At 43.3% G+C, this 26,248-nt stretch overlaps 1 protein-coding gene across 1 annotated transcript in view; it reads right to left on the bottom strand.

Moving 5' to 3' along the window:
• Positions 1–2,553: 2,553 nt before the first annotated feature.
• SHISA8 (shisa family member 8) overlaps positions 2,554–26,248 on the bottom strand; it is a 110,968-nt gene continuing 87,273 nt past the window's right edge. Inside the window, exons 2-4 of the mRNA XM_078659192.1 lie at positions 6,918–7,045; positions 4,424–4,567; positions 2,554–3,611 (exon numbers count right to left, since the gene is read on the bottom strand). Coding sequence (XP_078515318.1) covers positions 3,244–3,611; positions 4,424–4,567; positions 6,918–7,045 — 640 coding nt within the window. The 3' untranslated portion in view covers positions 2,554–3,243. The remainder of the gene's footprint in view (positions 3,612–4,423; positions 4,568–6,917; positions 7,046–26,248) is intronic.

Genomic DNA, 26,248 nt, shown 5'->3' on the forward strand with positions numbered 1-26,248 from the left:
CCTGTATAAAGGCAGTTTAACTGTGTACACTCTGTTTTCCTTTATGATGTATACACCAAGACAACCAGGGAAGGCCTAGGCATGTCTGCCTCATGCACAGGAGTCTGGTAGTGATGTCGCCACCAGCGGAGGGGACTATGAGCCCCCCCAACAGTTTCTCTTGTTCCTCTGAGGGTTAACTCAAGGGATTGTTCTAGAAGGATTCAGAACTCTGAAAATCCCAGCTAGGGATTGCTGCCCATGCATCCCAGAAGGGATCCTTGCAGGAAATTCAGACTTTGGCCTTTTGGATGTGTCCAGCATGGCCCGGCTCCAGAGTCTGTAATGGACCAGCTTCTAGTTGGTCATCCAATGACCAACCAGGACACGTTCTTTTGATCAGAATGAAGCTGGGTGAGGGATGGACAATTCATTTGGACATGCTTCAATCAAGGGTCTGGTATTTTAGTGAAAGGTGGGCTCTCCTCACTGAATCGTATGTGCAGGCTGCTATTTTGTAGAAATCGGGATTTTTGTCTTCAGCGATAGCAAGACTGAGATTTCTTCATCCGTAGCCGCAAAGATTTCTTTACCTGTGGGGAAACGAAAATGGAGTGGAGTTCTCTTGGTTGAAATGTAGGCTCTGAAAATGATGACGATGCATCGAACGTGAGGTAGGGTGATGTCACATAGCTTGCTGACCCAATGGTCTGTCCACTCCAGAGTCCTTCAACCCCCTACACTGTCTCATGGCCCTGCCACTGATCATTAGTCTGTTAATATTGTCCCTTTCATGCTGCACAACAGCACAAAGCCAGGGCTATAATATGAGCCGGCATTGTTTCTTCGCTCCTCTCCAGGGCTGTGCCTGGGTTTACCCTCTGACTCTGAAGGCATGCGGGCTATGAGCTCACACACATGAATCAAAACCAAGAAAAAACATCTTTATAACTTTATTGGTGATTTTTATTTTGGCTTGTTTCACTTTTCTAAGATCTAAGACAAAATGGACACTGTTGCTAAGAAGGTCCAGCGCCTCCCTACCAGGACACCAATCCTCAACCCGGCCTGGTAGACGTGATTGACGACAGACCAAGGAAAGGTGACAAAATATCACTAGCCAGGATGTTGGCAGGAGGACACAATTTTTTCTTGCAGGGTAAAAAACAGAAAACCACCCAATTGGCTTGAAAGAGCATTAGTCAGGGCCGAAAGCCAACATTGGTTCACCAAAGTATTGTGCGAAGCCGCCAGTGGCCAAAATAAACAATCCTTGATTATCACTTATTTCTTTTTGTCATCCACCTGCTCCTCCTTCACCCTGGCAGTGCCAGGCGAAAGGTATCTGCAGTACAACATACAAGCATTTCCAGGACTTCATTCTCGTTCATCCGGTATCCATTGTGAGGTGTCTTCTTGCTCGGCAAAGGGAGGAAACCAGTGTGCCTCTTCCGCAGGAGTCAGTAATTTGGGCAATAAGTGCCAGCATACTGGGTCTACAAGTCATTGGTTGCTGTAGATTGGGGGGCAAAAGCCAGCTGATACTCTGCTTAGCCCTAGCATTCGGGAAAGGGCTTGCCAGCCTTCAATGAAAGTGAGATGGGCCTTTAGGTAGCGTTTAGGGAGCATTAGAAGGGCCTAAAGCAAGCATCCTGTGAAAGCCAGATAGCCCTATAGCCTTCACCCATTTGTATAGGAGATGGACCTGGAGCTAGCATTCTGTGAAGAGAAGATGGGCCTGTAGCCAGGGTCTTTAGAACAAAAGGTGGGCATTGAGCAAGCCTTATGTACGTGAATTGTGCCTGTTCAAGTAAATTGATGTTTCTCGTGGTAACATGTCTTCACACATTCAATGTGTCAAGCGTGTTGGCCCATTCTTTCTGTACACCAACCCGGCAAACCTTCCTGCACTAATAACTACAAAGACCAAGTTTTATGTGGATCCCCATATAATTTCCGACAGGGTCTCATCTCTTTCCCTGTTTATTCCCTCAAAATGTCAGATTTCTCTTGCTTGCTTGCCACAAGTCTGTTGTTTTTTTATTTTTGATAATGACCCTCCTTTAAATGTTTTCAGAGGGACCTGAGAAGAAGAAAGACATGCCCAGAGTTTGCTCCATCTTTGACCTTTGGAGTCTGCTTGTCTGTTGCCCATTGAATTCTACAAAATCTTCTCCATGTTGACCCTTTAAAGTCCATCATGGTTTCTTCTCATTCACATTGCCCATCCTTCTGTCTGTGGCTAATTTAACAGCCCCCACGTCTTCTCCCATTGGCCCAGTACAGTTTATCACGGGATCCGCTCGTTGTATTGCCATAATCCATTGGCAGCCCCAATGTTTCCTCTCCATTGGCTCATTGATTTGTGCCATTGTTTCTTACCAATGACTCACTGCAATGCCCAAAGTCTTTTCCGTATCTCAATGGCTTCCTCCCATTGGTGTGATGCATGTTTTTTTTAGTCTTTATTGACATGCCCAGTGTCTTGTAATTCATCCATTCATTTGTCCCAGTGCTCTACACATCCATGTCCAATGACATGTCCCCGATCATCACCCCATCGAGAAAGTGGAGTATTCCTTTGTCTTCTCTTTTTGACCTCTTAACCAGAAAACATACTCTATTTCTACTCTCTTTGCCGCCTGGTTTATCATTGGTCCCTTTATAGGCCCCTTAACGTCTCTCGAGTGGCCCATTGGTTTGTCCCAGTCTTCTATCCCAATGGTCTTCTCCACATTGAAGTTACTAATTTCTTCTCATCTTTTGTCCATTAATTTCTCGGGTTGTCTCTCATAGAGGCCGCTGACATGTCTTTGTATTTGCACTGTTCTCCAAAATACTAGTTCCTGGAATTCTCATCACTGGCCCTTTAGCATGTTCCATCTGCACCCCCATTAGCCCACAGACTTGTACAGTCACTTTTGCCAATTGGCCCATTAAAGATTAGCATATATTTTCTCCTTTGGCCAATTGCCATATCCTAAATGTTCTCATTGTTCCATGTAAGTCTCCCCTTTAGCCCATTATGGTGCTGTGTTTGTTATCTCACATTAGCTCACTCTTGTGCAGAGGGTTAGCAAATCTTTGGCTAAACAGCACTCATATAGTTTAAGCTTTTCTTGACCAATTTCCTGTTTTCTTCTCCCCCTCCCATCGGAATCTGCTTCTCCATTCCCATGTGGCTGGTCATGAATGACCTCCCACCAGTCTGCAGTGCCTTCCCTTGGGGGTTGTCCAGGGGCAGGACTAAACGGCTGTCTGCCCTCACACTGTCACTTCTGTCTTGCTGTTGCCACCATAGTACCTAGGGGTTGTTGGATAGGGCCCAGGCTGGCTGAAGAGTGCTGGCAGCTTCTCAATGCTGAACTGGCGCTTATTGGCATAACCCTGCCGATGGGGCTCGTGGCGGGCTGGGGGCTCCCAGGCCTGGAAGGCTGAACCAGCCACTGGGTGAGTGTTGGTCTTGGCCACTTTGCACTTCTGCACAGGTGTGGAGGGGCCTGTCCGTGTGGAGGTGCTACTGCCATCCTGCCCATCCTGGGGGTGGAGCGAGATGGTCTTGTAGGAGGGTGAGCCCATGGATGACATGTCCATGGAGGAAAAGCGCTTGTAATACTCATCTTTGCCACCATCTGTGGAAGTAAGAGGAGAACAGGGTAAGAATGTGTCAATCCATCATAGACCATTTCCATATAGAAACAAGAAGTGGAAGAAAAAAGTCTGCCTGCCAAGACACTCTTCCATACAAACACCAGGTTTAGGTAGTGAGGTTTTGCACAAAGATCAGGCTCAGGTGGTGACCACTGAGATTACTTTGCCTTCAAACAGTAGAAGGCTGGGACCAAACTCAATGACTTGTGAGTCTCCTTGCATCATGCATGAAAGTGCAACCATGACAAGCTGAGTTCTCGCTATCTCTTTACATCCTACAAACTGTTGGAATATGGGTGGGGTGGGAGTAACTGACATAGTTCTCTCTAGCATAATTACTCGAAATTACAACAAAATTACTCGTAATTAATATGTTATGGGAGAAGTGTAAACCAGCATTTAGCGTAATTGTCCTAGTGCAAAATGCAACATTGTGTCCAAAGTGGGCCCAATGATGCACTAAATGCTGCAGAGATGCACAGCATTAGAGAGCGGCTGCTTGCTCTCTCTTAGTTTGTTGTTTGTTGATGCTGTGCTCATGCGGTAGGATTTTTGCCCAAAATTTCACTTAATTACTCAATCTGGTGTAATAACATAATTTCACATCACAAGAGTATTGCGTAATTAGTGAAATTACTTTGAATACTCCTGCGTAATTAATATTTCACCCAGACCTAATTATGGGTTACTTCTGTCCCGGCACACCCTGCAGTGAGGACACACTCAATGGACCATTAGCTTCTTCTTAGAGAGGAGTGACTAAGAGCAAGGTATCGCTCTATTGTCCACTTACCGGTTGCCTTAAGTGTGGCATACTGTCCAAATTCCTGCCCCGGGGCTACCATGCTACCCACCATCTGTGTTCTGTTGTTGTGAGGAATCACAGCTGGGGCTATGAGAGGGGACCCAAGCCCCACACTTCCCTGAGAGGCGTGATCTGGAATGAAAGAAGACAGCATTACACAGGCGATGTATGGGTAAACTGCATTAAATAAATCACATTGACACTAACTGAAGTAATATTAAACAGAAATCTAAAATAAAGTAGTGAGCAAACGCTACAGCTGACTAAAACATGAACATAAAAACGAACAATTTCAAAACACAGACATAAACCTAAAATTAAAGTAACGAGGCACTACATTGTAAGCAAAAAGTAACACCATGAATTCTAATTTGTTAAATGTAAACTGCAAGGGTAAACCTTACTAATCAGAAAGTAGAACTCTGAACTAATGCAAAGCTAAAGTTAATGCAAAGATAAAAATATAAACCAAAAATGTAATAAATCAACACCAAAAAAGGAAAACCTATTGCATTGCAAAAATATAACCCATGAACAAGGAACGTTAAAACTAAAATGACAATGAATGTATTTAAAAATGAAACTCAAACCAAACTTACTAGAAACTAAAAGTAAAACAGTCAACCGACAGAAACCAACAAATACATGTATTAAAAGCTGCATCTTAAATTTAAAGTAAATATGGTTAAAAATAGAAAATTAACATTAAAATATATACCAACAATTTAAATTGTTGTAAAATGTAAACCTAAATGAATATTAATACTAACATTGATTGTATTCAATGCCCCACAAACCTCCAAAGATATATTTGGAATGAGGCTATGTAACCAGAACATGTAATTTAGAAAATATGATAGTCACGCTGGATATAGAACCTATTAAAGACTGAGGACTGATTTAGAGTTGGATGGTAATGGTAAATCGATGTCTTTAAAGTTGACTGATTGTTTTGAGTAGTGAACAACTACAACTGAAGAACTAAGTTACAAACGATCATTCATTTGTTAAAACACTAAAAAGGATAGAGGAAGTGGATTGTTTCTGATATGAATTAAGAAATCCAGTACACTTGCAAAAATATCAAAATACTGTCGGCTGTACAGTTGTGAAAAATTTAACAATGCCACTCATAAACCAGTTAAATATTTTTCGATTTGGTGGATATTTAAACTCCTGACCTATGAAATGGAGATGTACTATTAAAGACCACTAAATGGTGCTTGAGACTTGTAGACGCTTATAATAAAGAAAGAGAGAGTTTTTTTTAACTACGTATGAAAAATGTATTAAATATTTCGCTATATTTATTGTTTGTAACCAAAACAGAGCATTCAACAGTGCATGGAAATGTGTTTATTGTTGATTTCTGGGTATGAGCATCTATTGACTGGCATGGTCAAATGTCTTCAAGAAATTATTTTTCAAAGATATTTCTAAAACTAAGGTAACTTAATTAGATGTGCGTAAGTAAAATCATATGTAATGCTTGGGGGACCAAAAATCCTCAGACTTTTAGCAGGATGTACCAAATCCAGAGGAGAATACACAAGCAGAAATTCCTCCGACATAAGGCTGATGTGGTGAAAGAAATTCTGTCAATGATTCCCTACCAGATCCAGTCCTTCCTTCAGAAATCAGAAGCTTCCCCAACACACATTCAGGCCCTAACATTTTAACCAAAATGTAAACTAATTCTAAATTCAATGTGGGAGTAGAACCAGGCAACATCCGAAGACTAAATTGCAACACAGACCACTTATAAACTGACTCAGAGTTACATTGATGACCAATTAAAAACAAGAATCAAAGTAGGTACTCTTCCGGAGCTGAAACTCAACAGGGAAGGGTGCAGAGATCTCAAGCCCTCACGTTTGCCCATGACAGCAGTGATTATAATGTCCAATATGTTTTTTGTTTCTCTGCATGTCATGAATGCATAGGCTTCAAGGCCCAGAATGCAAAGACTTCAACTCTCAGAATGCAAATTCACTGGATGAGATAGTGACAAGATGAAAGCGTGCTTTGTTCTGGAGTTCCATCGGTCCGCTGTTAGTCATTTCTGCAAGTGATCATATATATATATTTATATATATATATATATATATATATATATATATATATATATATATATATATATATATATACACATACACATATATATATACACATACACATACACAAAACAATGTGGACACTGCGATCCAATGTGTCGGAAGATAACATGACAAAGACGAAAGCCACCACGGCAGAAAGGCACTTGAGTGTGGGTGATTGATAAGATGCAAACCATTGAGAAGGATAATAGTAAAGTCTGCTGTTTACAGGTATTGAATACTCCTTTATATTGAAATTGACTCATTTGTAGGACTGTGAGTTAGATGCCACACTTCTAGATCACCATGGCAAAAACCACCTCCAGAGTTGGCTTTCACTTGTGGTGTTGTATACATTACCCCCTTTAAGAGTAGCACTAACTCACCGATGCTGTTCCGGGGTGAAGTGTGAGGGATAACCTCGGTGATCTGCACCTGGATGCTAGGCCGGCGGGAATCGGGAATCAGCTCTGATGGTCCATTGCCCGGCTGTTTTAATAGCTCCGTCAGTGTCCTGAATGCACACACAGGAAATTAGAAGAAACTTATTGAGCCTCGAGGTTAGTAAATAAGGTCTCTAGCCTTGCACATTAATACCCTCAGTTTTTAACTACTGGAGATTTAGTTCTTTTACATTTTTATATAGCACATCTCTACCAAAAAGGAAATGTTGGTGTGCTTTGTTGAGTTAATTAACCATGGAGGAAGAAGAACATGTTACTGAGCTGACTCAGCAGAGAAAAAGAACAAGTCACCAGTAACAGAAATGGAAACAGAGCCAATCATGTAGCATATTTAAAAATGAGAATCAGTCTTAGCAATGCAGGCCTCGAAAAATCATAAAAATGTTACTAGACCTGCAGGTCTAGTGACTTAAATACTTTACTCGACCTAACTGTAATGTTCTTGACACATAAACATGTTTCAAATTATGTGATCCTGGGCAAATATTTTAATACAAGAAGCTGCCATTTTCTTCATTGTCACATATGAGAGCACCTTCTTATACATGAGTACAGTATGTCTGCTGAACAAAAACCTCTTTTGTTTGATTTAATACACGAAACTCTTCTCCATATATAATACAAATCTAGCCATATAGAGGATGTACATGACCCCTGACTTGCCTCTTAGCTCATTAACTGCATTATCATGGGGGGCAGGAATGTTTCTCAAATCATATTTAAAAACTATAATTTTCAATAAATACATAACTAAAGCATGAAGAGGTAGCACTTGCAATCAGCAACATTTCCATTGAAATGGCTACAACATTTCCCACTGACATGCAGTTGTACTTATAAAACTATATAGCCTTCAAACAATAATGTTTGGAAATTGAGTTTCTGCAAATATTTGCTGTTTGCACATCACAAAGTAAAGTGTTCTGATTTATTTTGCTCCTATTTAAATCTTTGTTTGCAACTCATTTCTGAATTTTCTGAATTACAAAAAAAGTATTTCGTAATTCCTGATATATTTTTCAATATGTTTACTATTCATTTACAAGCTGTTTAAATATTGTGTTAGAAACAAACTACATCTTACAGCTTTTTGCTACACAATGATTATCAGACAGCTCAATTGAAAAAAACCTCTAACTGTAATAAGAGAAAGAAAAGTAAACCCCATTTTTCCGGATAAGATAAGCAGCTATTAGGAACAAGACAAACTGACATTTGACCTCTTTCCTTGAACATACAGCAAATGTGTCAAGTTAAAAACAAGATTGAAAGGCATCTTTATTGCCCATTCACTTTCTGAATGAACAGAACACCTGTTCCTTTCCAGTTTAAGTTCATTCACCAGAACAGGCCAGTAGGTCCTAAAAATAGCTCGACATGATCAAATCTAACTCGCCTTAGCGAGTGTTCCAGTAGCCTTTCCAAGGCTTGAGATAATAGACCACAGCATAGATGACAATGGAGAGAAAGTCTGGATTGTGGGATCAAGTGAGGGAAGAAGAGGGATGTAGAGGGGGAGGAGGAGGGCTAAAATTGGCAAGTAGGCAGGGGACACTTATGGAGGAGTGAACAGGACACTGGGAAGAAAGGAAGTGAGACACAGGTGGAAAGAAAGGGGATGAGCTGAGGTTCACTTAAGACAGAAACAAGGAAGTAAATGCAGGGCAGGGTAGAGCCTAGATAGCTAGGTTTTGAGTTTTATTGCATAGCTGAAAGACTGACTGGCACCTTCGTCAGAATTACATTTCTTCGATTCAAGTCTGAAAACCTGTCTACACCTGAGGCTTTTTGCCCCATCGTACGTCTTCAGTGAGGGAAACAAGTTGGGTGTTTTTTGAAGGTGGATGACCTTAAAAGTGATGCAGACAAACTTGAATTTGCTTTTGGCTTCTGTGGGGAGTCAGTGCAGTTCTCATGAGTTAGGTGAAATATGCTGAAGCTTTGTAGCACCTGAAACAAGTCTGACTGCAGAGTTTATCAGGTGCCAGAGCAGGCTTGTAAGAATGGCCGAGGATGTCTGTCATTGTGATTTAACGAGATTAGTACACAACTTTTAAATAATGTCAAAAGTACCCTTGCGTGGTCCATGCACGACATCGTCAGTCAGTGCCACACTGTGACTGAACATTTGTTATCACAACTGTACTAGAGTCTGCTCACTCCAGGACCTAAGGCAATGGCAGACTGTGGCTGGACGTCCGGTGCCTCTGCTGCACCAGTGCCACTTTCTCCAGAACCTCAACCAATGCACTGCTGTACTGGTGACTTCTTGATCTCAGCTAATGCCTTACCATGACTGCACTGAGGGCCTCAATGATGAGAGACATGTGTCACTTTTGCTCCATGTAACATGTGATGTGCATGACGCAAATCTCCAAGTCAGATTGTTTAAGCCACGCTAAGTCACTTTGAGTGCCTTCAAATATCTGGAGAACGCAACACAAATTGCTTTGTTGCGTTACCGTGCCCTGGGCAGGCATTCCATGGGCATTGTGTGGGTGTTCCCACACAACTCCCAAGTATTTTGATGCATCCCAGATTTACAAGAACTTGTAAAACTGGGAATGTGCCAAAAACTTACACCTTCCAAGGGGAGGCGTAACAAGGAGAAATATCTCTAGTTCTCCTCGTTTATTCTTCCTTCTATGTGTGCTGCGTTTTGCAGCACACATAGGAAGGAGAATAAAACTCCCAGGATTGCTTTTGTGCAGGAAAGTGCCCCTTCCTGCATGAACACAATCCTGCCTCCAACACAGGCACCCTTGCAGCATTGTGCAGGGTGCCTGCTTTGGTGGTAGGCTGCGAAAAGGGTGCCAGCGCATAGGAAAGGACAGGAAGGCACTGTATTGCCTTAAATACAGGGCATTCCTGCCCTTTCTTGTGTCACGCAGTGTAGCGCAGCAAGTTAACTTGCTGCGCTGCACTGTGTGACTTCCTCATAAAGGAGGCCCTGAGATTCAATGCTGCACCAGTCTCTGCAAGAGGTACAGGTTTTGTGATCTGTGTCTCCAGGTGGCAGAGTAGTGGGTTGCTGCGACTTCACTGTACCGTTCTCCTTCTAGTTCCAAACAGTCAATGGACACTTGTCTGAATAGTGTCAGCTTCAGTTCCTTCTTGAATCTGACATAGTCTCGATAGATTTTCTCAAATTGATTCACAAGGAAAATTATAAAATTGCTCCTGTGGGGATACTCCTGCTTGTGCCTTCTGACTTTCTTAGAATTCCAGGGATTACATCTAGGAAAACAATGATTGCCGCAGCTTACCATCAGTACTCAAACATATCAAATGTTTATTTATTTAAACAACTTTTAAAGCGCACAAATACCCATAGGAGTCTCAGCGCTATGTGCTGCTGAAGGTAAGGTTAGAATGGAAAATAACCTGTTACTTGAAAAGCCATGTTTCCTGAATGACAGCAGAGTAGGGCTGACCTTAATCTGCAAGTGGCAACTGCGAAACTTCTGTTGCCCCAATTGGTTCTCTTGGTTCTACAGACGACAAGAAGCTTGGCACCCGCGGATCGAAGGGATCTGATGGGGGAGTATACCTGAAATTATTTCTTCAAAAATTAAGTTTCAAATTCTGCAACGTTTAAGTGTATATTTCTGAACAGATATGTTATATCTTATTGCTTGTATGTTTCGGGGGGTTTTCTCCACAGGAAAAATATTTCTCTCCCTTTAACAAATCCCATCCCGACACCTCCTCCAGTTTCAAGGTGATCCTTCCCCTGTTCTAGCCAGAATACGGCCTTCCAGTTTTTAGGGTCGGTAACTGTCTGCAAAAGATTTCTGAAGTCCCACAAACTTAAGATCCTTGGGTGTTCATCAGCGTTGGCAGGATCCCCCACCCTTGAAAGCCCAAAACCCCATGTCTAGTTTAACTTACATGTAGAATTAAACAAAATGTATGTAATGTAATTATCCTGTGTGCTTCGAGAATTGGGCCCTAAGTGCCAATTAGATCTTTGGAAGGCTCAGGTTTGGATGTGGTGGTTTTGTTCTGCAAGAGGTACAGGTTCTGTATCTGTGTCTACAGGTGACAGAGTTGTGGATTGCTGTGATATCACCGTACTATTTGCCCCCTAGTTCCAAACAGCTAATATCAGCTTAATTTCCTCCTTGGATCTGACATGATCTTGATAAATTCTCTCAAATTGATTCATAGAGAAAATGAGAAATTTGCTCCTGTGCGATTGCTCCTACTTCTGTTGAAAATTTTATTATTTCATGTAATTCACGTTGAATTCCAATATTATGTCTGGGAAAACACACACAACTTTTCAAATTCTGCTTTTAAGTATATGATGTGGAACAGATAAATGTTATCTCTTAGTGCTTTTATTTTTTTGGGGGCTTTCCTCCACTATGTCTCTCCCTTGAACAAATCCCATCCCGACACCTCCACCAGTTTCATGGTGATTCTTCCCCTGTCCCAGCCAGAAAACAGCCTTACTCGTTTTAGGGTGGATAACTATTTGCAAAGTTTTGTGAAATCTTACAAACGCGAGAGTCTTGGGGTGTTCACCAACACTTGCAGGAGTCCCCACCCTGGAATACCCACTCCCGCATGAGGAGATTGACTTACATGTAGAATTAAACAATATGTCATTATCAGGTGTGCTTTGTGAATTGTGCCCGAGTGATGTTTAGTTCTTTGGAAGGTTCTCAGAACTTAGCTTTGCTGCAGTTCCAGGATTAGTCGTGGTGGCGCCTGGTGGCTGTGTTCTTGTGGGCGGAAAGTAGCTGGGGATGAGGCACAGAGACAGCTATAGTATGTATGTGAGTCTTCCTATTTAATTAACCTTTTTATATTGTGCCCCAGGGCACCGGGGCATCTAGGCCTTTGACAGATTACTCAACACTATACATAGCATTATAGCAGAAGTAAGAAAAAACAGGACTAAGAAACTCAACAACACATTGAACCAAGTAACAGCAATTTAGGAGTGTGCTATCCGCATCCCTGTGTTTTCTCTTTATTTGGTTCTTCCCTCAGAGTGCACTGTTCTTTGGAATCTGAGTATCTGCATTAACCATTGAATTCCATTCAGTTGGCTGGAGAACTGATAGTGGATGGGGTGTGTTCATTATAGTTGCTGCTTGTTCACCAATCTTCAGGGTGCTTTGTTACGAAGCGCTATGAAGGCGAGGACTGATGGCTTCTAATGAAAGCAAGGGTGCATTACGTATGCTGGCACAAACAATTATAGCAAGGAGGCGTCCATGTTCAGTTCGTGAAGAGACCGAAAAGATGAGCCTTTAGATGCTTTGTGGGGGAGAAGAGGAGAGGTGAATTCTGAAATTGAGGTGAAGTAAGTTCTAAGTCATAGTCATGGCACCACAGAAGGACATAGCCTGGACAAAAGATTTCGGAATCCAGAAGAATCAATCAGTGGGGATTTGTTGGTTATGGAGTCCTGTTTGTCAGCCAGAGATGGGAAGTAGATTGGATTGGTGGGAAGTAATATTTTGGTGTATTACTTTGTAAGTAACGTAGCTCAGTTTGAAAGTGACCCTAGGATTTACATGTAGCCAAATCAGTTTATGGTGGTCAAGGGTGGTGAGCTCAAAGCCCTCCTTGGTTTCAGACACTATATTCTCGGTATAAATCACTGGGATAGTGTACAGTTTAACAACTGCATTAGTTACCAGCATAGTCTCAAGTTGGCATGGCAATGGGGAAGCAATGTTGCACACTACTTTCTGGTTTGTTGGAGTAAGAAAGTGGAATATTATGTGGTATCGGGGTACCCTTACCATGCAATATTCTCAATATGCCTCAAAGATGATTCTTGGATTCACAACAAAAATCCTTAGCTGATTCCTGGTAGTGTGTCAAAGAACAGTCAGGCATTACTGGAGGAACATGTTATAAGTATTTTTCAATACCATAAGGGTTCATAAGTAATGGACAGGAGTAAAAAAAAATCAATTTATAAAAATATAGCATATTTTTATGTAAAGGTAGACACCAAAAACAAACTAAATGGCATACATATAACTGGAGTTATAGATCTTCAAAGCATTAGAAAATAAATACATTTAAAAGTGCAGATATTTCACATTGTGGTTAATGGGAAATGTGCTAGTGGCAATTGGTCCCTTAGGGGTCGAATTACGTTGTACCCTTGCAGGGTAGAGGCTGTTGGGGTCCCAGGACCATGGCCCAACAGTCAGTTCAATTTGACCTGGCCTAGGGAGTCTGGGTGAAGTGGTTGTCCTGGCAGTTAGTGGTCCTTAAACTGGAGTCTCACCCAAGCTGCCTTTACCATAGGGTCAACGCCACCAAAACGGGGATGCAAATACACAAGAGCAGGGTCATTGTTGATGTAGGTCATGGGTGTTATGAAGTCCCCTCTTGATGTAGCATCGAGTTAGGGGGTCAGTTACCGGACTGGTAACTAAGAGGCCTTGGTATCGGTTAATTAATGAAAAGGAACGTTGCCGTCTTGCAGTCTAAGGGAGTACGGTAGTGGCTTGTATCTATGGTGAAAGCCAGACTAGAACTCCCAGAATGCACTTCACAATTTACTTTTGGGTGATCCTAGGAGGGCCCGATGACCGGCGATTCTTAAATGCAGAGCGTCGTTTTACCTGTTCTTTGCAGGGCGCACCAATCCATGGACGTCTGAGGGTACTTCTGGCTTCCACTAGAGTCCCTCACTTTGGGAGTGTCCAGTTTTAACCAAGGAAAGGACCATTCATTCAGTTCCAAGTCTTTTACTTCTGGGTACACAATATTCCTCTTTTGCTTTGTGCTGGTGGGGAAAGTCCTGTTGTTGGTGTCACAGGTCTCCTCTTGCTCCTTCTTTGAAGTAGATGGTTCAGATCTGAGGTTCTGGTTGCCAGGGTCCAAGCATGCATGGGGCAAGGGGAGGGCTGTGTCTTCCTCAGGGGTACAGTCCAGATGCATATCAGAGGCGGCGAAGCCTTTGAAGCTCACAACTCTGATCTGTCACTTCACTAGCCCACTTGGGAGGGTGTAGGCATGACCTCCTTCCTGCCCGAGCCTTTGTTCTGATTCCTGTGAGTGTTTACACTGCCTAGCAGGAGTTCAGAAACCTGTCTTGGTGGCAACTGGGGTTAGAAAACCCAAGCTTGCCAGTCAAAGCACGTCAGCTAGGGTAACCATGTGGGCAACCACTAGGTTGCCACCTGGGAGCATGCCAGCCTTCTCTTGGCACCAAATTCATGTCAGGGGAGAGAAGACATGTTATGTGACACCACACTCGACATATTTAGGTGGTACCATAATGGAGCTAGCAAACCGCGTATGCCTGGGGGCAAGTGCCATGTTATCCTATGGACCGTCTATCACTTTTAGTGTATTTTAATGGTAAAGCCAATATAGAGACATATAAACTTGCACTTACATGTCTACACTCTTAATATACTGCACCCTGCCTCCTGGGCAAAAGTGAGACCTCTCTAGGGGTGACTGACATATACTTAAGAGCAGTGCTGCGACCCTGTTACACATGGTGAGGACAACGTCGAAATGGAGCAGTGAACACTGTTCTTGCAGTACGCAATGACAGGCCTGTTGTCTTCTGTTTGTCTGGGTCACTCAGAGTAACACAATCATTCCTGAAGGCCCTGACTACCCCTTTACCATTTAAGCCCTGGGTACCACAGTACCACTTACCAGGGGGGATGGTCTCAGTCAGTTGAGGATGGCAATTACATATGTCACTTTTAGGGAGAGAGCACGGGCACTGGAGTCTGGTTGGCAGACTTCAGTGCACTGTCCACATGTGGGCAAAAAGTGGGGGGACTTCTGCAAAAGCCCTGTTGGGCTACCATCTTGACTTATCAGCGAGCATGGGTTATACAGTTATTGGTCTTAAGTAGGATAATGCATGTTATGTAGCAAGACCAAACCCTGGTCTCCGTCATACCTGTTGTAGCTGTTGCACAAGAGCAGGGAATGTTTCTCAAGAGAGGTGCTTTAATGATTTTTCCATCCTCAGCTTGGGTTTAACCACCACAGTGCTATGCCCAAAATAATACACACAGTACAGTGGTGCTCAAACAATTTTCAAAGTGGGGGTGCTGCTATCAATGTTACATCTCCCAAGTCATAGGGACTGTGAAAAATTCCACAAAGAACAAGTGCAGTAAATGAGCCAGGTCCATTTGGCAGGAGAGGGGTAAGAGTGTGGTATGTTGCTGGTGGTGCAATTTGGAGCACACTGTCACAAATACATTACGTAAGCATGTTTGGTAGTGCGCTGTGTTTGTACAGACAACATATTTTTCATTGAAATGACCACCAAATTTGCAGTTTTACTGTTACATCTAAATCACACACAAACTGCAATGTGTGGAAATCTGGCTCCAATGAATAATTATTATATGCCCATCACTAACTAAAGTGTCATGATTTGTTTTAATCTTATTAAAATGTATGTTTCCATCACACTTCAGAATTACAAAAAAACTGCTTCATTTGTACTTTATTAACTGCTGAAATATTTGTACAGTCCATTTACAGGAACTTAAATTGTGCTGTGTTGAAAAAAAAATAACATCCTACAGCGCTAGCCAGATTGTCATAGTTCACTTTACACAATCCTCTCACTTTGTAGTGTAGAGAATGAAGAGTACACACCAATAAACGAATAAGCAGGAATTTGACTGAAGGCATAGATTGACAATTGATTACTCTCCTTGAACGCTCATAAAATGTGAAATGTTATTTCTCCCCCTCTTCCAGGGTATATACAACAGTGCCGACCATCACAAGGATACTGTTGTGTGAGTCTACAGCCTTGTGCAGCCAAGGACCTACATAATCTGTAAGGGGCTATTTCGAGAGATGTGGACCGAGGGGAGTTTTCTTTAGCCTGGCTAGCCAAGGGGAGTAGATGTATACACAATTGGTGGGTTTTCAGCCGCGGCCGGTGGTGGGAGTACCTGCGGACGGTGACGTGGGGGGTGTGGGAGGGGTAGGGAGGGGGGTAGTAATGTATGGATGACGGAGTTTAACAGGTAAGTTAACATATATATGAATAAAACGAATTTCGTTGTGTGCACTGCATCACCAAATGCGATGCAGTGCGTGCAACAAATTTTGTTTTATTTATTTATATGTTTACTTACCTGTTAAACTCCGTAATCCATACATTACTACCCCCACCCTGCCCCTCCCCCTCCCCACATCACCGCCCGCAGGTACTCCCACCACCGGCCGCGGCTGCGGGTTGTCAAAGCAGTTGAAAAAAAAAAATGATATCCTTTCGTTTAAAAAAACAACAAAGTAGTTACATATACCTCATAAGCAATATATTGTCACCTCTCCTGGTTACATCTTCTACCCTTGTAACAATCTTTATAGCACCACATCACAAAGTATCCCGCCTGTTCTTCCCTTATTAATCGATTTCCTCCCGCCTCCTCTGTGGCTGTGGAGCCGTACATTGATTGCCTCCAAAGTCATTCCGCTTATTCCACACCTTCCCCCATTTTGTGGGCAATCTCTATTGGTGTAGACCGCTTTTTTCCGCCACCATACACCAGTCCATATCCCTCTTCCAGTCCCACAGGGAGGGAGTCATGTCTGAGCTCCTTGCATGAGCTATATTTCTTTTGGCAATCATGAGTGCTAGAGTCACCCCTGTTTGTACCCCCCTCGCCAGGTCTGTTGCCCCCCATATATTAAGCAGACACCATTTTGCCAAAATGGGCAATTCTCTCCCATGCACTTCATCTAAACATTGGATTATTGAAGACCCAATACTTTTGAATTTTGGGGCAGGCCCATATTATATGAAAAAATGTGCCTTCCAATCTGCAGCTCCTGTAACAGAAAGCTTCAGTTTGTTTCCCCATCTTGCCTAATGTAGTGCATGAGATGTAGGCCCTATGAAGGATTTTGATTTGCACTAGGCGAAAGCGGGCTCTAAAAGCAACCTTTCGAGGGAAGGCCAGTGCTTCCATCCATCCTCTTCCGGCTTATCTGGGATGTCTAGTTCCCATTTTCCCTGTAGGTGGATTACCTGGTCGGGTGCATGATTTATTAATTTTTTATTTGTTAGTTAGATCGCCTTTTGTGTGATATGTTCCTCCAATAATCTGTTTTCAAGAAGGGGGAATTCTGGGAGGGGTTCCCCCTTCGGCAAGACTGCCTGTAGGGCGTGACGGAGTTGTAGTTAGCAAAATGCCTCAGTGGGGGCTAGGTTGTAGTCTTTCTGCAGTTCTGTGAAAGGTCTGACACCCCCTTCCCTCCACACATCTTTCACTGCCGAGATGCCTACCAGGTCCCATTTGTCAAACCCCTGTCTCTCCCCCAGGTCATCAAGGAGGTCAGACTCCCACAGGGGCGTTGCCTGCATGATTTTATTCTTCCATCCAGCCAAAGCGGTTTTTGAGTGTGAAAAAATGGTTGGTGGCAGTGGTTAACTTGTAAAGGAATGAGTGCTGCTGTCAAAGCTCAGCTCAGAAGCCCGTGGCCTGTGCTATTAAATAGCAGAAAAACAATTGATGAACAGAATGTTGAACAATGTCAGATATTCACCCCAGTACAGAGATCTGGACCTAACTCCATCTTTTGTTTTGCTTTCTATACCATTCCAGTTTAAACCCAGCCATATGCAAATCAGTCTTGACCTTGTTCCCCATGGGACCAGTCCAGCCCGAAAGGCCAGGACAGCATACTGAATACCAACATTTTATAATTTATTTATTTTATAGTTTTATAGAGCACGAACCAGACCCGTGAGGGTATCAGAGCGCTTTACATGTTTAAGGGGTAGTATACAAGCGAGGGGACGGGAAGGATCAAATTAGGAAAGGTAGGGGATACATTATACAGGAAAAGCATGCTGCACGTTTAAAGTCAAGGCTACATGTGATATAAAAATGAAAACCGGTAGATACATTATACAAGAAGGCACGCAGTCTCAGCTCCACCTCATGCCTCTTTAATTCACTACCCGGTACTCCTTGTCATTTCATTTCAGTCTTGCAGGTTCCTGCTTTCCCCCTTTGTGACAGTTTTATTGCCTTACTTTTCCTCCTTTCCCCTTTGTGTGTTTCTCCCTCTATTGCTCTCGTTAAATATACGAAAATATGTGCTGGTCCCCAAAAATTAGTGCTGTGAGCCGCAGCAGCAACCTACATCTCAAATTAAGCACTGACTGGCTACTCAAAACTCAAAAGCTCTAAAGGATGTCCTAAAACTTGTCACTTTTGGTAATAATGTGGGTTTTTCTAGAGCAACGTTTCTCCTAAGGTAACTGAAATAGCTAAACAAGCATGTCCAAAATGGGTAGGTGTTTTTTCCATCATTTGAGGCCGGATGTACAAAGCTTTTTTTTCTGTTAATCGGGCCGTTTGCGACCTGGAAAAAAAAATAGGGTTTGCAAGTCATTATAAGGAAAGGGTGTGCCAATGTCCTCCCTTCCAAACAGCGAGTTGCACTGGTATGTAGGAATGTTTTGCGACCAGGAATGCGGTCGTAAACAGTTCCCATTCGCTAACGGGAAGGGGTCCCCATGGGAACCTTCCCCTTTGTAAATGTGTGCGCCAACCTTTTCTAAGAGCAGGCAGTGGTCCAAACGAACCACTGCTTACTCTTAAAAATCAAAAGGAAATTTTTCATTTTTATTTTTTAAATGAACCTTGTTATCATTTATGGAAAATAGGCTGTATTTCAAAATAAAATACTGCTTTATTTAAAAAGCAGTCATAGACAATGGTGGTCCGCTGACACTAGCAGGCCAGCATCCCTGTGAGTGTCAGCTATGCCCAATGGGTCGCAAATTGTGACCTGCCTCATAAATATTAATGAGGCTGGTTCCTTGCAACCCATTGGGTATTACACACAGTGTAAAAAACAAGGTTGTACATAGCTGTTTGCGATTTCCTAATAGCAATTTGCAATAATTAGCTATTAAGAAATCGCAAACGGAAGTCTATGTACATCTTGACCTTGGTGACTTTTATTGGTCTGGTTAATTTTCATACACCCATTTTTCAAAGAATGTGAAAATGTGACTCATTAGAGTGCTAGCGCCAATTCTGCATATATTTCAAAATTTGTTTGTGATCATGGGACAAAAAGGGATAATTTTGCGTTAACAAAAATACTTTTAGCACATGCACACTGAAAAGCCACCTTGTCTGACACTCGTACTTTTTGCGAACATCAGATAAAACAAAGGCAAAAAGCAGCAGCATACAAGCGTTTGGCATTAGTGAACAGCTATGCCACCAGTGTCATACACAGCCAACCTTAGCTCTGAACCTTCCTGTTGACTGTTTGACATCTTATTTGCACCTTTAAAAATTGATGGCTGGGGTCGGAGTTAGGGTTCACAGTTTAAATCGGGATGTAAACTACGCTTAAGGTCTTACTCTTAATTCCACCCCTGCCATCACTTTTGAAAGATGGAAATGAGGTGTAAATAAAAGACCAAATAAGTAGGTGGGTGGGTATTTTTTTTATTAAAGGTGTAAATCGTTATGGCGGATAATGTTTAATATGGTGCTGGATGTGAGGACACATGTTTCATGGTCGTCTGACAGAATATCGAGAAAACAAATATCGTGTGGACAGAATATCGTGTCAAAAATATCAAGGACCAAAATATCGAGAAGGTAAATCCAATGAGGTAGGTATAGATTTACTATTCTTGACTACACGTTTACATACCTTATAGATAAATAGATCATCAAGGTACAGATATGTGGAGTTAAGTACAGGTAAAGTTTACTTGCCCATAGAAAGTTACCTCCACAATATGTTTGTCCTCGACAGCCTTGACATAATATTTTGTACACACAATATTTTTCTCTCCGATATTTTGTGCAAACACCATGCTTCATGTTGATAACAGTGTATGGTGGGATGCAATTCAAGGTTGACTGAGGATTGCAGAGGCGGGTGCTATGGCTCCCATCTCGTAGCATAACTTCTGAATTTCAGGTTTTTTAAGTGTTTTGCTTTAACTCTCCTAGCACAGTTTTATAACACAAATATCTCAAAAACTACTGAAAGGATTTACACCAAACCCCAAAAAGGCCCACCCTGATTAAAGTTCCACGGTTTTGCAAAGTTTAATGTTATTCCATCCAGTAGTTGCACTGTATAGGAGAGCAAAAACTCTGAAAGAAGCTAGAATGGGAAACACAAATGTTTTGATTTTCACGTTTAACATTTACCCCAGTGGCGGCTCCTCCACTAAGGCGGATGAGCGTCGCTCCAATGCTTTGAAGCAGTAAAAGAAAGTCAAAGTAAAATGATAATAAAGTAATGTTATTATCATTTTATTTTGTCCTGCTGCGCAGCTTTGCGTGATGAAGCGGGGCTGCTCTGCTCACAAAGCAGGGCAGGGGAGGAGTGATAGCTCCCTCCTAAGTGGAGAACATGCACAGGCGCCCAGTCCCTGGCTGAGCGCTGAACCACAGCGCTCAGACCAATCACAACGCATTGTGATTGGTCAGGGGAGCCTGGCTGCTTCCTGTTCCATTCCCGGCGCAAGGAAAGACGACGGAGAGACATGGCGATAAGATACGGTTTTTCCTTTTTTATTTGTATCCCCTTAACCCACCCACCCAGGGCCAGACTGGCCATAGCGGGCACCGGGCAATCCCCTGGTGCACCGCATGGGTGGGGGCCGGTTTGGGGCCCCTGGGGGACGTTTTTGTTACAGGGACGTTTTTGCACAGTAATAACAATCGCCCCTGTAATAAAATCGACCGAAAACCGGCCCTTGCAGAGAGCTGGGCAGCACCTCCAACCCCCCCCCCACATCCCCCCCGTGGAGGGGGGGGGGAATGGCCAAGCACTTTGCCAGGGCCGGTTTTGGTTCCCTGTCCGGCCCTGCACGCACCCCCCACGGCCACTACTGATTTTCCCTGTCCCTTTCAGCACAAATCTTGACCTAGTCAGTTGTCTTATTTCCTTGCCAAGTTTTGCACAGATTCTTCAAACCGTGCCAAAGTTAATAACAAACCAGAAAGACTCATTTATTAATTTAAAGTGACTCTTAACTAAAGTTATAACTTTGAGCGTTGAGGGGTTCTGTTGAGATCAGATACCACATGGTTGAGGGGTTCTGGTGATCTTAGATACCACAAGGCCGAAGGCTGAGTGGTTTGTAAATGAGTCCTGAATCCCAAAGTGGAAATATACTTCGGTAGTTACTCTTAATGTATTTTAATATTGCGTGTTTATTTTAAGGTGGCTAGTGTATACACTGGGTTTTTATTTTCCCACAGAGGAAAATGTTCATTGAAACAGTAGGTGAACTACTCGATCATTGTGTTTGCTGCCTATGTGTAAAAAGAAAAGAAAAATAATTATGTAGAATTTTAGAAAAACACACTTTGCTTTACTAGATCGAGAACTTATTGAAGCGGTTCTCTGCAAGGCACCGCTAACAATGGATGATGATTGGAATAGCAGGGCCCAATTCCCAAAGAGAATTATATATAATTTCGCACCTGAACCTTTGTGCTCATGTGTAGATTTATGATTTTTTTCCCTATTCAAACAAAAACTCAGCAATAGTAGATTTGAAAAAAATGAGCTAGTCACAACTTGCTAGGTTAGTCATGTGAGTTTTGTGAACGTTGCTATTTCACCCAATGTGGACTATTGCATAGGAGAAAGCAGCCCTGTTGTGCAAGTGCACATTTTCCCTTTTTTTCTACACAAGGAAAACATTGGCGAACCCCTTTTTTCTACTCTTCATAAACTTTGGGGTTGGACCTTTCGCCTTCCCACCTTAGAAGAGGTTTTAGTCCGGCCTTTTGCAGGAGCCAATCCAGTGCTTAGTTTGAGCCGGTGGTTTCCGGTGCTCAGCACCGACACTTAATCCTCAACTCCAGTGCTTATAGCACCAGCAAGGGACACATGGCACGGGGAAGATTAAGTGATTTGCCTAGAATCACAGGATGTTGAGCCATGCCGAGAGTCGAACCTGGTTCCCCACCTCCGTAATCGACAGCTCTGGCCATTACGCCACATCCACTACCCAATTGTAGGGTTTCATGGTTAGTAGCTGGTTCTGTTTTAGGCGACGCTAACAGGAGAAATGGGCTGGTGCAAGCTGCCATTTGACGAGAGCCCCGGCACTTATTTTTTTTACAAATTAACCACAATCTACCACCTTTGCCAGCATGGGAAAGGATCGGAGAGGAATCTTTGAATGCCCACTCACATAGAATGATGTGGGTGTCCACAAACTCATATGGAAAGCCGTGCCTAGTTAGGCCCCGTCCCAACCTCTTGCTCAGTAATTACTCCTGCATGATTGTTTACAGTGGTGGTGTATTATAATTCCATTTTCGGCCACAAACATAAATGTATGGCTTAAAATGGCTCTGAGATCAGGCACAAAATGTTCAGGTATAAATAATCAACAAGGTCCACCTCTAGAAGGTTTCCTGTGAGCCAGAGTATATCAGGCATACACAGTATTTGTTAAAATACCCCTCACACACCAAAAGGGCCCTTGGTGTCATGCTTCATCATCGAGGTCTTCCCGCCCCGCTGCGGGACGGGGCGTGCGACGACTATCGACTACGCTGGAGCACTTAGATATTGTAAGTGCTATGTGAAGTGTATTGAGTGAGTGTGAGTCGGGTCAGGAGTGACATGAAAAAGTGGGATTTAAAAGAATACCTGGCCTTATGAAAGCAAAACATTCTTTATTAGTCATAGGTTGGTATTGTTAAAAATAGTGTGGCGGAGACAATCTAGCTTAACAATGGGCTAGTTCTCCTGGTGTTGTCAACATGTTTCGAGGCTGACAGCCGATGTGGCGGTACTCAGCAATTTCAGGTTGGGGTCCATCCTGTATCATGGCATATTATTTCACTAGCAAGTCTTACATGTAGCATTTAAGGGTTGATCCTACATTTGTGAAGTAGTATCTCTTATATGGCTCTCCAGGCTTTCTCTACGGCTCGCAAGCACTATGTTCTCCCTCAAGAGAGCACTCTTTAGCCTCTTTTTTTCTAAGGCCACATATCTGATATGTTGTGGCTTGGTATCACCCTTCCCCCATTCATTCTTTTTTTTAAACACATTTTATTGAGTTTCTTATATGATGTCAGCAAAGAAACATTCCAACACCGCACAATGTGGTAAACATATAACAACAAAGCGCAATGCTTTCTGCATACTCCCCACCCACACACCTGCAGCCTGGAGGTCCCATGAATGTGCAAAGAGGTACGTCCCAAAATAATGCCAGAGGCCAATTCAGTGGTTTATACCTCCATATGTCCAAACTTCAGTATCAAGTCTGGATCTACAAGCCTCGGAATCCATAGTCAGCTATCGCTGCCGGATTCTAACGTATTCTTGAGGGCAACTACTGGCCTTTCTCTGTTCAGGCACCAGTCCATTCTGTTATCCGGGTGGTGCTGTATCCTTCCAGTGGCCAGCAATATCCCGTTCAGCTATAGTTCGGCTTAGCCAGAGGAAGATGGTTGTGTATCAGTTGTCCTCAAAATCCACCAATATATGGAGAGGATCAATCTAGGATCTTCATGTAAGGGAGTGTTCCAAATACGTGGCCCAGACAGACCAGAATTCGAGTCCAGTATGTTTGTATTGCAGCACATTCCCACACAGTGTGCAAGAAGGTACTCTCCGACTCCGCACATCGAAGACAGGAGTGGGAGGCGACCCTTCCCAAACCCCAGAGTTTGTGACGTGTGAAATATGTGTGGTGGAGGTATTTCAGCTGTATGAGTTGTAGTCTGGACACAGTATGTTAAGGACGCCCTAGCCTCTGTCCATTCTTCATCCGCCAAGGCCCCGATGTCCCGCTCCCAGACAGTACGCAAGGTACTGAATGAGTTGGGCATATGGTGAATTAGGGGTCGCTATACCTGGGTGATTTTATGCATGTACAATTCTAATTTGGCCTCAAGGGAGTTTTAGTCAGCGAGGATCTCCAACCTGCGAATGTGCAGCGTCAAGGAGTGGCACAACTAGAGATTGCGGTAGAACTGACTGCGATGTAGATGAAATTCGCCCTGGAGGGTGGCATATGATTTTAGCGGGACACCCTCCATAAAATCCCCCAGATTTGAAATACCTATAGCATCCCTTTTGAAGATTTGGAGACCTGAAGATTCAGAGGAATTTAGAGCACACGGGAGCCAGATGACTCCGGCTGCATCAAGAAGATCAGGGCATCATCAGCGTTAAGCGTGACCTAATCCATAGGTCCCCCTTCCCACTCAAATCCCCAGACTTGTGCATCTATGTAAAGCCACTCAATTGGGGTTTTTATGACTAGCCACAAAAAGCAGCGGCGACAGTGGACACTCCTGATGCATGCCTCGCCTAATGGTGAAAGGTCTGGAGAGCACAGTACCCACTCGTACATGGGTGGTTAGATCTGTGTAAAGGAGTATGACTTATTTTTTAAACTTGGGTCCCAAGTGTAACCAGTAGAGGAGTGTGAATAAGCATTTCCAATCCACCTAGTCAAAAGCTTTTTCTATATCACCCAGCAGTAGCACAGCTGGGCCATCGAGTCGGTTTGCAGGGGCAATCGCATTACACGCTCTACGGATGTTATGCCTGGTGGCACGCCTGGGCATGAAGCCCACCTGATCGCGGTGGGACCAGGGAGGTAATGACTCTTAGCAGGCAGTTGGCTAGAGCTTTGGCCAGGATCTTGTTTTCCGTATTTATAAGAGAAATTGGGAGATAAGAGGAACCCTTTTTGGGGGTTTCCCTGGTGTAGGGATCGCCACAATTTCAGCCCAGCGGAAGCAGGTGGAAGTAGTCCTGTTTCTGCTGCTTCTTTGAGGGCTGTCATCAGAGAATCCCCAGCTCGGCGATAAATATTTCACTCGTGAACCCATCAGGACCTGGAGTCTTACCAGACTACAGATCCCCCAGGGCAGCCGTTAGTTCCTCAGGAGTAAGGTCTTCATCAAGCATTGCTCTATCAGTCAGCGTTAGTGTCTTAATGAGCAGGTACAACACAAGCTGAATAATCTGTGTGCCTGGTAGGCGGTTGCACGCAGCATACAGAACCATGTAAAAATGAGTGAATTTGGGCACTATAGCATCATCCCTGGAAAACCTGGTGCCCGCAGAATGCAACAAATCCCTGTTCATTCGTGCCTCCACTTTCAGGGTAGCTTTGTTGATTCCATCCAGTTTTGGGACAGCCCCAATGGTGGCCTTCTGCTTCTCTATACCTTTCCCACAACCCTAGTGAAGAAACTTCAATGCACCAAAGGTGGTGTTAATTGCTAGTAACCTTGGAGTGGATGGATAGATATTCACAATGATGCTATAGGCTGTTTAGGGATAGTCGGATGAAAAGGAAACATTTCCCTGATCGTGATTCCTGTGGGTTCAGAACTTTTTGAACTTTCATTCTGAACAAAGAACATTCATAAAGATCAGTTCCACAGACTCATTACTGGATTTTTTAACTCGCAAAAGTTGTGGTAAACAAAAGACTGTAGCATTTGCATCCAGATCTTTGACTAGCGCTGACAGTGAATGCTTGACTATAAAGCGGGAGGCTTATGCGTGGATTGTAGAACACATAAAAATTGATTTGCGGGGAAGGACCTGTTCAAGGACAGATCATAATCCCTTACTTGTTTAGGTAACAGTAACTGGGGAAGCTTAATCTAGACTGATCAGTATATTATCCAAGTTGAAAGATGCGTCTCCAACGAGTAGCTCGTGAGCTACCAGTAGCTCTCCAGCTACCTGTGAGTAGCTCACCTGTAATTGTATTGTATTGTGATTACATTTATATAGCACTTACTACCCCTGACGAGGAGTCGAAGCGCTTTTTGGGCGAGTAGCACGCTACTCCGGGACCCATAGAGGATTAGTGTTGAATTAGTATAGTGAAACAGAAACATGCAAGTACACTTTAACTGGTGGATAGGTTAGTCAGTTATTTGGATTTGGAATGATAGCAGAAAGATAGAGGAGGAAAAAAGGTTTGCATTTATATAGCGCTTGTTACCCCTGATGGGGTGTTGAAGCACGCTACTCCGGAAGCCCATAAAGGATTAGCCCTTTGCCTCGACACCCGGGCCTTTTATAACCCTAGTAATCAGGTGACCCCTTCAGCCATTGGGAACCCTATCCAATCACAACACTAGCCCTAAAATCTAGAAATAATAGGAGACCAGGAACTTACAGCCAATCTTAGCCCTAGTCCAAGCACCCAATCAGTTCAAAAACCCTGATCTCTACGTCCAAGAAGCCCTAGCCCTACCAGTAGTCCCAACCCAAGTCCAAGC

Source organism: Lissotriton helveticus, chromosome 1_1, assembly GCF_964261635.1.
Source record: "Lissotriton helveticus chromosome 1_1, aLisHel1.1, whole genome shotgun sequence".
Classification (NCBI taxonomy): domain Eukaryota; kingdom Metazoa; phylum Chordata; class Amphibia; order Caudata; family Salamandridae; genus Lissotriton; species Lissotriton helveticus.